The sequence below is a fragment of the Wasmannia auropunctata genome, unplaced genomic scaffold (assembly GCF_000956235.1).
Source record: "Wasmannia auropunctata unplaced genomic scaffold, wasmannia.A_1.0 LD336088.1, whole genome shotgun sequence".
Taxonomy (NCBI): domain Eukaryota; kingdom Metazoa; phylum Arthropoda; class Insecta; order Hymenoptera; family Formicidae; genus Wasmannia; species Wasmannia auropunctata.
The window spans coordinates 2,372,412-2,388,811 of NW_012026802.1; the positions used below are offsets into that span (position 1 = coordinate 2,372,412).

General features: G+C 43.2%; 1 protein-coding gene across 11 annotated transcripts in view; it reads left to right on the plus strand.

Annotated features, from left to right (window-relative positions):
* LOC105448265 (growth factor receptor-bound protein 14-like) overlaps window positions 1-12,456 on the plus strand; it is a 253,642-nt gene extending 241,186 nt beyond the window's left edge. For all 11 annotated transcript variants that reach the window (XM_011686759.1, XM_011686758.1, XM_011686760.1 and 8 more), the window contains 3 exons: window positions 3,917-4,185; window positions 7,983-8,076; window positions 8,628-12,456. In XM_011686759.1, the coding sequence (XP_011685061.1) occupies window positions 3,917-4,185; window positions 7,983-8,076; window positions 8,628-8,897 (633 nt within the window). In that variant the 3' untranslated portion in view covers window positions 8,898-12,456. The remainder of the gene's footprint in view (window positions 1-3,916; window positions 4,186-7,982; window positions 8,077-8,627) is intronic.
* Window positions 12,457-16,400: the final 3,944 nt, after the last annotated feature.

Here is a 16,400-nt window from a genome sequence, read left to right on the forward strand (position 1 = left end):
ATACATATTATATATGGGCCATCAATACATATATAAATACAATAATAATGGCCATCAATACATATAAATACAATACATTATTTGAACGAGAGAAGAAATAATGACGATTGAAAAGAAAATAAGATAATTTGGGAAATATTTATTTACAGCCTTTGACATAAAATTTTAGTTACTGCAGTATGTTCTCGACTGTGTCAAATAAAAAATTTTATATTGCGCAAAATAATTATTTGTGATATCTGGCTAGGATATATGTATAGGTATACGTCATTTTATTTTCACTGACTTACATAAGACACGCGCGACGAATTGCGAAATCGCGAGGATAATTAACCGGGCAGAATTTATCTCATTTGCAAAGGCTGATTTCTCATATCCGCTCGGTAGACACTACGTGACAGCTAGCAGCCACGCAGCCCCGGGTAAAACGATACGCTACCAGCAGACGAGCGAGGGATGCTTTTATCGGTCGTAAAACAACGTTAGGCATCCACGATAACGAGGGAGTCGCGAAATGCTGCCGAAACAGCGACGAGGAGCGAAGGAGAGATAGGGGAGGGGCGAGGGGAAATCCAATCGCCAGCGGAGCACACACGTGATATTCTGAGAAGCGCATACACGCGCGTCGCTGTCGCGACGTACAATATCGCCTCGCAATTTCACAATATCACCGTTATATTGGCGACGATTTAAAATGTCGTAAAGCGAAATAATACGACGGAGTGGTACTCCAGGTAAGAGTATTCACGCACGAAACCACCGGTGATCTTGCGAGTCAGCGAAATTTCGTTATGAGGGGAAAGTGGTGATCTCGAGTATCTCTCGAGGATGATTTTAGATACACCGTGAAATGAATCGGCGTGAAATCCGGTATGTGATGTTGCAGCTTTTATGATGAGTTTATCTCAATCGCATTAATTCCCGATATACCGCTATCATTACGCGATACCCATCAATACTAATTATTTTATAATTCTTGTTAAAATTTACAAAATTGCGATGCTTACAAAGCATCACGTCTGCATTTTTTTTCTCCAACGTATAATTATTCGAAATTATCATGTTGCTTTCTCAATACCATTATTGTACGATGTGTTTCACAATTTTTTATGCAAGAATCGAAAAAGTTTTGGGAATATGCGTAGACAACGAATCTTTATTTCTCACTTATTTTTAAATAACGCTCCAACAGAATTCAAACTCGAGATTTAACTGTCAAGATTAACATCGAGGTCTAGTTGTGCGAAGAGCTCATAATATAGCTTGTCGATGCAGTGACGATTTTTATGTCTTTTCGAAGTGACGTCGACTTTCCATAAGCGACGTAACGAAATTCCTTTACGAGGGCGGATGTGCCACGGAACGGGCGGTGGTCGTGCAACCAGGACGCGTCATTTCCGACGGCTAGCGCTTCGTGTAAAGGTTGATCGAACGATGAGGGGGATGGGGGGTTGACGAGGATAAGAGGGAGGAAGGGCGGAGAACGTTATCCGCTGCACAGAGTCGTAAACTTCGAAGGAGCTTGTAATAACGATAAAACACGACGAGGAAGCTTGGCCGAGCCAGAGAAAGCTCTACCTCGCTCTTTCTCTCTCTCTCTCTCTCTCTCTCTCTCTCCCTCCCACTCGCTCGCTCTCCTCTATGTGTTTAAACCGACGAAGTTAGGCCGGAAGTAGTAAACTCACCCGGAACCCGGGAAGCTCGCCACGTTAACTTCGCTCGTCGGACATCCCTTAAAATATTATATACACGTGGCCGGACTTAGATTGGTCTGGGTTGCGCCGCCAGGCTTTAACGCCGCTAAACGTTCGTCCTGATATCGCTCAGTGCACCGTTTAAAAATCAATTTACCTGCGGAAGCCCTCCTGATAGTACACGTCGTTATTAACTTCCTGTTGTACACCTACGATATCCAACACCTTTCACCTCCTTTATTACTCTTTAATGTCAATAACGCGAGGGAACGAATGAAATAGTGACGGCCGGTATTTTAGGATGAATTTCTTCTGCGGAACTCATGTAGGAAAAAGCATTAAAAATAAAAAATATATATTAAAAAATATGTACATTTTGTATGTTTTGTTCAGATATGTGTATTACATTATTATTATTATTATTATTATATCATGTACGTAATATAATTATATATTATATTATTAAATCATAAAGAGTAATAACGAGGAAGATATTCCATACATGAGATGGACGATTGTTTCTCTTCAGTGTGTCTTGGAAGGCAGTTTCTAAATTGCCGGGGCATATCAGGTCACTCCGGTGTCAAGGCCACACCAGGACGAAAGCCTATCGCGAAGATACTCCTATCTTTCTCTGTTCTCTCCCTCTCCGGAGAGCGAGAGGGGACGCGTAACGGTTTAGAGAAGGAGGCAAGCCGAACTGGAGAGAGCTGGTTGAACATCGATCGCGGCCGGCCACGGTTACGGGCGTATGCTCGGGGCCGCACCGGCTTTCCCGGTTTCCGGGGGCTCCTGAAAGCACCCTCGAGTTCTCGCTCTACGGTAATTCTCCGGCTGATGAGGAACGCTGAACCCCTCCTCCTCCTATATATATATCTATATATATATCTCTCTCTTTCTCTCTCTTCCGTAATTCTCTCCCTCGTACGTACTCGCGCCGCGAGCGTCTATTTATTTTAACGACCGACTAATCCACTACGTGCGCTCCGGCTTTTTGCTCGTTATCAAGGACCTGAAGAGCGAGGGGATAGCGGGGGTTGCTTATGCGACGACGCAAATTATCCTTCGGGATACGTCCACACCGAGCTTCCAATATAGCGTCAGCGTTCAGATATCCGGATATAATCTACTACGTCTAAAATTTCAGAATATAGATGCCCGAGATACACTTATCGCTTTGATCGGCACTGTGAAATTAGATATCAGACAGGTGCCCGAGCTACAATTTCAAAATCGAAATGTGGATTTGTGGAACACATATATATCCGAATGCTAGAAATTGTGGGCTGATGCGGAAATCTATGGGATCTCAATCACACTCCATTATTGTATCCAAAGGTGTTACAATCTCCAGGTGTTCCGCCACGATACCATTGCGATCATCTCGCGCGATATCGAGACTCTCGTTTCGACATCGGTGTGTTCTTTATCGCCGATTGTGGAATCCGCGGTTCGCGGAAAGAGGGAGTCCGCGGTGAAAATTATTGCCGGAGAGGCGGCGCGGCGATGAGTTATCGTTCGCGATTGTTACCGGCTGTATCGCATTCGGGCCATAATTTTACGGGGGATTCGCGGGGCGCGGTTTTACTCGCCCGTGGATCACCACCGGGAGCGGGAGCGGGATGGAAACAGGAAGAAATTCCGCTCTCTCCTTTCTTCTTTCTCTCGCTTGCAGGACGAGTTATTTACCGGACTGGAAACCACCCGCGCTTCTAATCCCAAATAAAAGCGTTCGGCGGCAGCCCGGAACGGCTCGCTCCCTTCATCGTGCTCACTCGTAAAGGACGGGCTTCCGTTTGCCAAGAGATGAACGTCGAAACGCTCAAACTCACGTTCATACCCGGGATATAGATGGACGTATTTATCCCGGGATCATTGAACACGCTAAAACTTCGGTGCGTCGCATCGTTCACTGGAAAAATATCCATGTATATCCACGTGATGATAAACTCCCTTTGAAAAAGTGCAGCGGTTCTTTTTTTTTAAATAAAAAATTTTTCCTAACAGATTACGAAGAATAATTACAGATTAATTACAGATTAAGAATGAATAATCACGTGTACAATTATATATAATAATTTTCAGAATTGCTAATAGGAAATGAAACCTTTCTCAATTGATTGAATCGAAGATTTTAAGTGGAATTTTGGTTTAAGATTTAGCTTTCGAAGGTAACAATGTAAGATGAATTTACGAACGATCGATTTTCTTTTTTCTTGCAGGAATCGATACGATCACGCGTGGCGATGGATTTTACCGGTAGCGTGGGCAGGATAGTCGAGGATCCCAAGGAAGCCAAGGACATAGCCGAAAACGAAGGCATGGTCTGGCGACGGAGATGGCGACCGTTTTCACGAACACCACCGGGCTGCGCCATGATGAGGCTGCACGGCCTCGACGCCGGTATACATGTTCTTCAGCCTTGGTTCCACGGCGGTCTCAAGAGGGATGTCGCGGCAGCTATTATAAGGGATCACGGCAGCGTCGACGGGTAAGTTCAATCTTGTCGATTAATCAACTTCTCAAGTCAATTTCGTGAAAAGCGCGATTTAAATTTTCCAAGCGAATTAAATAGATCGCGAAGTTTCACTCTTCGTTCTAGCCTGCGGAAGTTGTCTAGATATTAACTTAAAGTTATATATAATCCAAAGTTTGAAAAAAATTCTGCTTATATCTAATTATGTAATCGAGGGAAGCTTGATTTATATAAAATTAAATCTTTAAAAGTGTGAAACAATTAAGAAGTTAAAAAATAGACGGAATGCAATCGAATTTTTGCTACGTATTTTAAATTAATACAAAAATTATGATCGCGATTTTATTACGTCCTTAATTAAATTTCTGATGAAGAAATCAGCTTGAATCTCTTCAATTTTACTGCATTTTTGGAATTACGGTCGCTTCTCGTTCACCTGAATCTCCCTCACACGCCCGCGATTGATAACGCGTCGTCACTGATTGCAACAGCGGCATCGTCATCGTAATGATGCTGCCCGAAAATCCCAATCGCGTCGATGCTAGCGACGATAACCGTCATCATCCGGGCGGGAGAGGGTCCGCCTCAAACCGGTTGAGAGTTACGACCTCGAAGCTGCCTGGCGCGGGCGACACGCCTGGCTGGCGCTTGCGTAATCCTCGCGATTATTACGAGCGACCGTAAATCACGATGAATTCCTATCGAGCATACTTTGTTTCTTTCGCCCACCTCTGCTTCTTGTCTCTCTTTGTTATTTTAGTATCTTATTATTTGCTAATTCGCCCGTGGCTGTTCCCGCGTATTTGAATTTTAATGGCGATCGTCGACTCTATTTTCTTGCACGGGACAACGCGCGCTTCGTCAGCGTATTCTAATAATAACGATAAAATACATTTTTTTTATGTTACCTGAAAAGTATGAGAGAGAATGTTATGTTACGAAGAATAAATTATACACGTGTGCAGAAAAACGCGAAAGAAGAAAAACAGGCAAAGATGAAGTCAAATGTGCTATATGAAATCTTTTTTTTCTACGCAGTTTCTTATTTCGTTTCGGATAGAGTCATCTCTAGAACGTAATAAATCTCTCTCCATTTTATCTACTCTTGTCATTTTTCTTTTTCTTTTTTTTTTTTGCTTCTCAACGCCTTTAACTTTATGCCGCTTTGTCCTGGTCGAATCCGTCACCGCGTACCCTATTGACCCTCGCATTTAACCCATATTGACCCGGTAATCTCAGCGAGCGTTACACGTGTGGACACGCCCTTGAAACGTTAGGAAATTATTAATATCTTAAATCAGATTTCATTATATTCGCGTAGGCACTCCCGAGACGGGGACATTGCTCCCCGGAGTGTGTTACATATTTGACAGAGCAGAATCATAGACGCGTGACGTACTTTACCGGATGACAAAGAAGGTGTACAGTTTCGAAGTTTAGTAATGCAGAAAATCGAGAAGAGGAAAGGGAAATTTCGAAAACTCTACTCGAACTCGAGCAAGTGACTTGCGTTGAACGACGCCTGATGATTCTAACGAACCTGCGTATCGCGTTTCTTTCCCTTATGTCTCCGGTCATTTTCCTAACAAGGTATAGGTATAATACATTCCGTCCAGCGATCGAGTCCACGGCACGTCGATCATCTCTATCGGTGACCTCCTCTCACGGGGGCGGTCACGACCCGTGAGCGAGCGGCAGCGTTTTGCCGATATTCCGGTTTGTCGCTCGTTCTCTCCTCTTATCTCTTCCTTGCCTCCTCGATCTCATCTTTTATTCGCCATACCAGCGCCGGGAATCGCGGATAAATGGTTAATTAACGACTCTCTCCATCTATCTCGTCGCGCTTAGCCCCGGGTAATTGAGTGCTCGGGGATCACGTAGTTGTCTCCGGGTTTTACGTTCGTTCAGGGGGCCCTTGCATAAATTTGCATAATCTCGATCGTACACCCGCCTCGCCGCCTCCGCCGTATTCTCTTCCTCGTCCTTTCTCTCTTCATCTCGTGACAATGGCGGGGAAAAAAAGGAGAAGAGGAGAAAACGGTGAGAGTCCCGCCTTGTGTCTTCCTACCTGGCACTCGCGAGCTCCTCGTGAGTTCCACCGTTGTCTCGTGTCACGATCGTTGTCGTCGTCGTTGTCATTAGATGCGAAAAACCTTCTAATCGATTCCGCCTCAGGGCATTGTCTACTAATCGCCATTTGTCTCTCTCTCTCTCTCTCTCTCAATGTTACGAGTTAGCTCGGGCAGCAGCTCGTGAGATATGGAGAGGACATATCCTAGCGACGGACGTCGGGCTCCTTTGTACTATATGGGAGCCGTAACGTCGTTATCCTCTAACTCGGGATAGTTCTTGGACATTACCGTTTCCATAGCTGGGGCCGACGAGTCACCACCACCGCCGGTGTGTTATCTGCTTGCCTGGCGGACGTGGAATATTCACTCGCATGAATATTCCATTGGGCGAGCATCGGGGTTGATGAGAGACGATACTGGACATTAGCAAACGTTATCGTCGCTACACATGAATAATCCGGTCGAGATATTACAATAAAAAATAGGTCGCTCGAATGCGGATCGTAATTCTCAGATTTTTTTCCAAGAATTCAGTCTTACGACAGATAACAATATGACGCCGTCATTTCGAGGAGATATTAATCGACACAAATCTAACGGATGAGATTTAAGATTCTGCCGAGAGAGGCAATTCTGAAAAAGAAAGTTTCTTACAGTAAAGTAGGCATACGGATATTTTTCAAATTTTATTTGCCGGTACTTCAAGATCGTTACGAATTAATTATACGAAAATAACTTGTAAGCAATAAAGAGCCTTTCTTCCGATTTATGAAATAACGAATTCGCTTCGTGCAAAATCACGTGCGTGACAATGAATTTCCTGTGAACGTATCGCCATTGTGCTGCATAATATTCGTTAACGACCGTGTAGATCAAATATTTATCGAAGAGCAATGAGCATCTGCTTGATGATACTTTATCGCGAAAGGGACCGCAAGTCCCTCTCTTCGGTGACAAGAGACAACGGGATTTCTCAATGCAAGAGTGCCAGGAAGGAAGCGAGAACCGCTTCTTCCACTTGGAGTTTTACGATCGCGTGGCCGCGTTGCGATCGTTTTACGACGCGAGTCCCTCTCCTCCTTCTCACTCGGCTGCAGCCGATCTGTGCTACCTCGTGACCGACCGGTCGGTCTTGTCCTCGTCGTTGCATCCCCCTGACCTCCATCTTCGCCCCTCGCCTCTGCCATTTTTTTTTCCAAACCACTCCACTCGTCCCGCTGCCTTTTACGACCATACTAATTTATACTGTGATACGCCTGGACGAGCCGTAGCTTCGCCGTCTTCCCCGGTATCAAACATCTAGCACCCGGTGCAGCATGCTGGGTCTCTGCACGCTGCAAAAAGCGCAGCCTATCTCTTCTGAATCTCCCGACTAGTCCTGTATTCAGATATCGTCTGTCCCAGCAGCTCTTAACCCTTTCTCTTACTCGGTCCCTGGTATACGTATCACTTAAACGTTCCTAGAAAACTTGAAAGTTACGGTGAGAGATAGTACGTGTCTGCTAAGCAATGCAAACTTTTTACGAATATACGATCATCGCTTGTATAAATAGTACCGATTCTGTATAAATCACGTCGAATTGTTATGCGCAAGTTTCTGATTAACTTAAATCTGATTAGAAAGTAAGTTTAATGACAAACAGATCGAAAGTTGACTCAAGTTTGAACGCGATAATAACTACATACTACATCGTCGCGTCTTTCAGACTTCTCAAATATTCTGTTCTATTGTACTTTCAGCGTGTTTCTGGTCAGAGAGAGCAAGAGCAATCCTGGGGCCTTCGTGTTGACCTATAAGTACAACGACAAGGTCTTTCACGCGCAAATCCAGCCCGTAAGTATCCGCGTCTGATCGATAATTAGCGACAAGTCGAGGATCTTTTTTGTGGTCGAGTTAACTTCGCGGCGATTAAACGCGAAAAAGTTTCTTCGGTCGTTTACTTTAAAGCTAAAGCCATCGCGAACAAATTGCTAACACAAGTCCGTAATAAAAAAAGAAAGATTTTAATCTTTTACACCGTCTGATTTAATTCCATTGGATAAACCGGTATGAAAAATTTTGTTTTTATTTCAATATGTGTGTTATCTAACGCAATAAATCAATTATTAATAATTAAGCTTTTTATAGAGATTGATAATAGAGTTTTTTTTAGCTAATTTTATCCTCCCAGCCATACTTCATTGTTAACGTTTAAAAAAGTATGCGTTCTTTGTACTGTAAATTATTCTATTTGATCCAAGGATAACTTCATGATTTTTTCAAGCATTTTATGACAGACCGCATGTATACTTCAAAAAATTATTGTAAAATATATATATATATATATCTTTAATTACATCTATACCTATATAATATCAGCTTCACATTCGAATTATTCTTTTCAGATCTTTGATGAGCGTCGCAACTGCTGGCTGTATACCCTCGACAAGGGAACGACCAAGTTCTACGATCTGCTGCAACTGGTCGAGTTCTATCAGTTGAACGCGGGCTCGCTGCCCACCCGGCTGACTCACTACGTGCAGAACGGGGTGAAACCGCCGCTGCACAAGCCGGAGGACGGCGGGGCGTCGCCGTCGCCGCCCGAGAGCACCAGCCAGCGGATAAACAGCGTCGACAAGATCGCCGAGCCGAGCGGTAATCCGAGCAGCATTTGAGTATAGGACAGTCGGCGACCCGCTGGTGTTGTCGACGGCGATCGCCTGCTTACCGTTTGCGCCATCACCAACGGGCCCCTCGACCCTACCACCATCACCGACAACCTCGTGATGGTGCACCGTAGCAACAGCAACAACAATCGTCTAGGGAACAACGGCGGCGGCAACGGGAATCGCGGCGACGTTCGCGCGACACGATCGGGTTGCTGGAACCTGTGTTTCTGCAGTTACAACAAATGGGATTTGTAGCGCGATCAGTAGCGGGAAAAGCAGCAGGATGATGTTCAAGCGGACGCGAGGACGTACGGCTGTTTTGTTAGTGAGAAAGAGAAGGAAGACGGAAGGAAAGAAATACAGAGGCAGAAGCGAAAGAGAAGAAGCGGCACGGCTTGAGCATCATCCCATCGTTAAGTTATCCTCGGATCGCGACTCGTTCTAATAACGCAGCATGTGTGTGTGTGTGTATGTGTATGTATGTATGTATGTATGTGTGTGTGACGTCACTGGGTCGGCTGACCTGTGCAACAGAACGACCAATTTTTGGGCGCGAGACACGCAATAACGAGGAAAATTACGATTACCGCAGGAAGAGGCCGCAGGATCGCTGTCGTATTTAAGAAATTATTCTACGTTTCTATTTTTCACGTTTGTTCTGTTGTTCCAGTACACGCGAATAAGAGTAGCGCGGCGCCGACGTCCGCCGACAGCGATCCTCACGCGGAAATGAAACCTCTTCGATGTTTTTTAATCGTACTGTGTTAGCCGTCGCGTAAAGATCCACCTTATCGTCTAGACCTTTTCCCGAATACTCCCTCTCCTCCCCCTCTTCCTTTATTTCCCTCTCACCTAACAATAAGAGTCTCAACGATCAAACAAACGCGTCTAGACGATCAAAGAGGCATCGCGTATTTGTTTCTTCTTTTTCTTTTCTCTTCTTTTCTTTCCATTTTCTACATGTTCACGTTCGTGCAAGCATGGCGCGTACGACTAGATTACTAACCGCGCGCGGCGACATCGCCGTTCGCGAAGTTATTCCGTGAGAAGAAAGGAAAAAGCGCAATCGTGCGCGCTCGTGTATGCGTGGTGATGCGTGTTGTATCATGTCCGTACGCCTGCGAGAGAGACAGAGGTGCGAAAGAGAGAGATATGTAGCGAGTGGGTAGTATAGAAGCGTGTTGCGATATAGTTGTACAACTGTATCGTAGTGAGCCAGCAATACAAGACGAATACAAACACAAAATTTGGCTTTTCTGTTTGGATATGTGTATGACTGTACAAATGTGTATATATGAAAGAGAAAGAAAGAAATTGTCGCGCGGTTCCCCCCCCCTTCCCCTCCTTATCCTTCTCGTTTTCCTTTTTGGCGCGCGTCGCGCGTACCGTACGTCTCTTCTGTTTAGTCGTTTCTCCAAAGAGAATGCGCGACAGAGTCGATCGCTCGATTAGCTACCACACGACTTTGTCGCCTGACGACGACGACAACGACGAGTTCAAATGACGAGAGAGAATCGACCAAATTGAGAGAGAGCGAGAGAGAGAGAGAGAGAGAGAGAGAGAGAGAGAGAGAGAGAGAGAGAGAGAGAGAGAGAGAGAGAGAGAGAGTGCATGAAGCGTCCGCGTGTTCCGTTCATTAGCTGTAAGATTATGTCAGACAGAATCACTTGGAAACGATAATATCGAGATTCACGATTGTATCCCGAGTCCAAGATGTTCAAAATTAAGTGAGACAGCATTGTCGACGGGACAGGGGCAACGGGAATGGGAACATGGGCTTCTCGTAAAAAGTGTCGGAGAGTGTCTCGCATCTTATTTTTTCGCAAAATTTTTATCGCGGCTCGGAAACGCGAATTTTCGCTGCGGGACGAAGAGCCCGCATTACGTTAATGAATCTAAGAAATACGATACAATTAGTGTAAGGATCCTCGACGCGCGCCTACGTCGAGGGCCGAGGAACACGCTCGCGGAATTCTCGTGGTATTGTAACGCGCGCCGAAAAATGTGAAAGCGTGTCCCTTGGCAGACATGATCTCATATTTTACAGATGTTTCAGTTACGTGAGGCATTTGTTGGTTAATACAAATTCGGAGAGATGTGGTTCAATTATAATTATTATAAAACTGTGCTATAGGAACGCGTAACATTGAAATAAGAGAACGAAAGAGAATGAGTGAGAGAAAGGTTTTTTTCAGAAGAAGAAATGTGTGTACATGTGTACGAGGAGGCGAAACAAGGAAGAAGTTTGCGAGGACGAAGTTGGTCATGTGGTAAAAACAAAAAAAAAGAAAGAGGTATATTTAAATACAAAACAGATATATATACATAATATGTATATGCATGTTCTAAATTATACAATTTAATTTTATATTCGGGATATATATTATATACTGTCGATTAGAGAGAATCGGCAGTGCGAAGTTCGTGGGTGCAGCATCACCGGGTGCGAACGTTGTCGTGCATTCTAGATTTATAATATGGAAGTTTTTAACGTAATGTTTTTCGAGTAATAATGCGAAAGTCACATTAATGTGAAGGCGAAGATTGGCGGGAGAGCTGGTGGCGTTGTGCAGGGTATGGGACGCGAGAGAAAATTCATTTACGCAATGTATTATGATTCGTCGGAAGAACAATACCAAATCCCCTGCCCCCTATTTGTACCTACTTTTTAATGATATATTTTTTCATTGATTATATATATTTATTTAACGTCGAACGTAGCGCCTACGCGTCATGTCTTGAAGTGGTAATTTTTTTAATTCGAAAGAAGTGCAGATCTTACACACAGATTATACAAACAGACGACACGAGGAGACATACATACACGTATACGTACACACAAAAGCACACGGACACACAAATTGCATTAAATTTTAGAATAGTAGCGCTTTATAGAACTAAATATTAGGATAACAAATTCTTCGTGAATGGGTATGAAAAAAACAATCTTCTGTAGGAAGGGTGGTCCACAAACGCGGCGTTCATCCCCGATCCGTTTGCATGAAGTTCTCCACTTCTCACGAAATTAAAGTCGAAATCAACGAAATTACCTCTCGGAATACGCTTATTGCGCGAAACAAAGAAAAAAAAAAGAAATTATCCTTTCGGCCTTTCGTGTAAATATGTCTATTTAGGCCAAAATCCCGCGTCCACCGCCCGAGTTTTCCTGTCCCTATCGTCCCGTCTATCCGCGGCCCGTCGGCTTTTCGAAAATCAACTTTGATAGCGGTTAATCAATCTTGATTCTTCAGGTCGACACCGCGGTGTCCCACTTTTCCTCCTCTCTTTCTACCTTGTAATCCGAAAAAAGAATCGAACGGAAAACGAGACAGACGCCGGGTTTTCTTCGTGGCCACCAGCGTAAAAGAAGCTATAAATATTATTATTATTAATTACCTACATAAATTATAATAAAATATATTTTGTATTAATGTAGTCACGAATTAATACGGCAAACGCAGTGGTCTGTGAAGACTGAATCTAAGTAAGAGAAACGCAAATTAGTCCTGTGCGAATTTCATCGACGTCTGTTAAGAACAATAAAATGATCAGGTAACGGAACGTTTACAATTGTGTTTTTATTTCTATCCCCGGACTTAGAGTGTGTTTCGTTGGTGGGTTGTTCTATTATTTCGCCGCTGTCTGTTTGTTTTATCGTTAAGTGTTACCGTTTTTTTAATTCGATAGTTTATTTCATCCCGCTGTTCTATTCTATATTCTTCGAGAGATCGTTTCACCTTTCTTCTTCGTGAAAGCTGTGGCCACAATTTGCAGTACGTTTTTTTTTTTGTTATACAAGGGACGCTCGTGCTTTGCGTATGCGATAGAATTACCCGCAGACGTTGATGAAACTCACATTGTCACTCTGGCAAGCGATAAATTCCGACGCAGAGCCCGAATATATCTCGTCGGATCGTTCCTCTTCAAACTGAATCAATCGCACGAGTTCGATTGTACACAAGCGGCACACAAACGAAAATTCAAGTCTACAGCGAATACGAGCGAATACGAGGGAGTCCGAACCGAAACATGTAGTCGCAGCCGCTAGTTCGCTCGCAAGGATAAAAAAAAAACGTACAAGTTCCGGCCAGGCTTTTTGCTGTTGCACCCTCTAGTCCGGTCAATCTAGACATTTGAAGTTACATAAATTCGCTGTCAGCTGAAAATCGGTAAAATTGTTCAAAACACAATAAAAAACAATTTCTCAAAGTTCCCCATCGTTCCGGTTTAAGGAAAAAAATTGACTCGAGGTCAAAGGTCAAAAAAATGGGTTTTTCGCGATTTTCTTCAAAACGGTAAGTTTTATCGCAAAATTATCTCAGACATAAATTGTAGATCATAAAATTATCTATAAAAAAGGTATCAATAACTTTTTTCCTAAAAGCCACCGTTACTGAGATATAACGATGCAAAAAGTTGCAAGCGTCATAATATGCACACGTTTCCACGCCACCTCTGAGGTAGTGTACTTAGCGCGTTTTTTTTATGAAAAAGTGTTATCTAATATACTACTCTGTTTACTCATACATATACAAAATCGTCTTATTGATCTTACTAATGCAAAAAAATCGAATGTATAATATATCTCAATTTCAATTTTTATCACCGTTAGATAATATAAGCTAAATCTCTTGAGTATAAATATTTCTACATATACAAATAAAATTCTTTGAGTTTTCTATTCCAGTACTTCAAAATTTTAAAAATACTTGATTTTTAGAATTAAAAAAGTTTACTTCGAGAAAAAAATGTATTAATAGAACTGTTTGCTGTAACAGTGGACTAACCCACATTTTATAACAATGGAAAAAATGAACACTAAAGGTAAAGTGATAAAGACCCGTGGAATAGGCTTACTGGGGAAACCACGTTAAAAAAAACGCGCTAAGTACACTACCTCAGAGGTGGCATGGAAACGTGTGCATATTATGACGTTTGCAACTTTTTGCATCGTTATATCTCAGTAACGGTGGCTTTTAGGAAAAAAGTTATTGATACCTTTTTTATAGATAATTTTATGATCTACAATTTATGTCTGAGGTAATTTTGCGATAAAACTTACCGTTTTGAAGAAAATCGCGAAAAACCCATTTTTTTGACCTTTGACCTCGAGTCAATTTTTTTCCTTAAACCGGAACGATGGGGAACTTTGAGAAATTGTTTTTTATTGTGTTTTGAACAATTTTACCGATTTTCAGCTGACAGCGAATTTATGTAACTTCACTCTTATTTTTTGGTCTAACTTGACCGGGCTACTCGCGTAATCTGCAACATGCAAAGGCAGCTTAATTCGTAGAACATGTGTCTAATACGATGATTATATATCACCGATTTTCTATCTGTCCACGATGGATCTCCTTTGGAGAACGAGACTTAAGTTTTTTTTTTATTTTTCTATTCTCGTAAGAGATGCGCGCGACATTGCGTTTACTAACTATTTAGTTTTGTGATTTGGGAGATAATTTTTTAGATGACTCTCTTTAAAAATTCCAATTGCCGATTTTAATTTTAATGAGTTTAACAAGTTTATCAAGTTTTCGATTTTTCCTGAATTAAAATTCGTGATACCAGCGATTCGAGATGAAGAGCTTTTACGCGAATTTTTATTTTGAATTTTAACTTCGCGATCGAGTTTAAGATATTCGGATACAGAGACTAATTGTAAGTCGGTCCGTATCGACAGGATTAAGTATTCCGCGATGAAAATATCGCGACAAATACTGTTAATGGTTGGGGAACGGAACGCGAAAAGCCTTTCCGATCACGATATGTTAAATGTGCAATCATGCGCTCCCCGTTCACTAATTATCGGATTGCAAATCGTAATAGTAATAGTAATAATGATTAATCGCGATCTGGCGCCCGTTCGACTCGCGGTGAACGCGTGTCGCGAACGAATGCGCTCCAGAGCGAAAAAGAGAGAAAGAGAGAGTTAGAGAGAGAGAGAAAGAGCGAGAGAATGTGTGTACGTGAAATGTGATTCTCTGGTTGGAAAATTGCGCGAAAGTGCCCTTGCTGCCCATAATTACTGAGGGAATTACCAGTAGTCATTTGCGACTGTATGAGCCATCGGGCATGACAAATTGAGGATGATGCATTTGTTCAGCTTTTCGTCCTTTCCTCGATTTTTTTAACTCAAAATTTCACGTCAGAGGATAATAAAAAGAAAACTATAATACGGTTATAGATATATTAAAAGATACAAAACGTAAAGATAGATGTTATGTTCCTTAAAATTTATGATTCACTGTTACATATAGTTGTATCACTATTCTACCCAACGGCTCGTGCTAGATAACCAAAGGGACTAATGTTCCATCAATCGACAATCGCCGAGTGCATCCTCGATGACGGCAGGGAAACCAAATCGGTGCGATAACGTCCGGTAACCTGTGGTCGCCGAGTATGCGCTCGTGGGCTGAAAACAGGGTCAACCGTGGCGGTATCCGCCCCATGGTGTGTCCCCCTCGGAAGGTTTCAGCCGGAATGAACTCGCTCGAGGTAGCGGCGGATTAAACGAAGAAGAGGGTGTGTCGTGTGCGTGATTTGCGTGCGTAGATACGGCGCGTCGGATGCGCCCGGACGGAGTTCACCATGTTTCACACGTGACAGAGAGACGTGTGTCGATCGATATCAACGCGGATATGTCAAGAAAAAAAAACTGTAAAGAAAAAAATCTGCATTATGTTTTTCAGTAGCGAGTGGAAAAGGCAGGATGACCGGGAGCAGCGGAATATTTTATACAGGGTGTTCACGACAATTACTGTGTTAGAAGTCACAAATGATCAAAAAGCAAAACGCACAATTTTTCGGACCGAGATCCGCTCTCGAGATCTCGGGCTGTCGTAGAGATTTTCATCCCCTAGATGAGAAACCTGACTGGAGGCGCGATCGGAGGTCTCCGCGAGAGGATCCGCTCGCGGATGACTTCCGGGTTCGCTTCCTGTTTCACATCTCGAATCATTCCCCGATCATTCGCAATCGATCTCCGTGAATCGCCGTGCGTCGTCCAGCATCGCGGATACGTCCCTGGTTGAGAAAGATCTCCGGAAGTGATCTTGGTACCCGCACGGTCCACCGAAATGTTTTTGATTCGCCATTCGAGTACGCTTTGAATCAGTAGCGATATATGCAGACAACCGGGAAGGTCCAAAATTAACGCGACAATTTTCAACAACGGGCACAATCCCGCTGGGTATATCTTCAATGATTATGGGGACCAATGTTGGCGTGATAATCGGCGGGGGTATCTATATGGTCAGTGAGCGATATACTCAACCAGGGGTGTCGTGAGGTTTCCAAATCTTTTTTTTTTAGGATTCTACTTTTTTTTCTTGTAGCAGCGCTTTCATTGTCATGCAACGCGCAAACGATTCGATAAACGCCGCGATCTCTTAAAGCAACGCGAATATCGGAAGCTCCAATAACGAGAGGAAGAGAGCGACGTCCGCGAGACTCGCTTTCGGTTTCCGAAATCGTTTCGAGGAATTCCCGACGGCTCGCAGCATC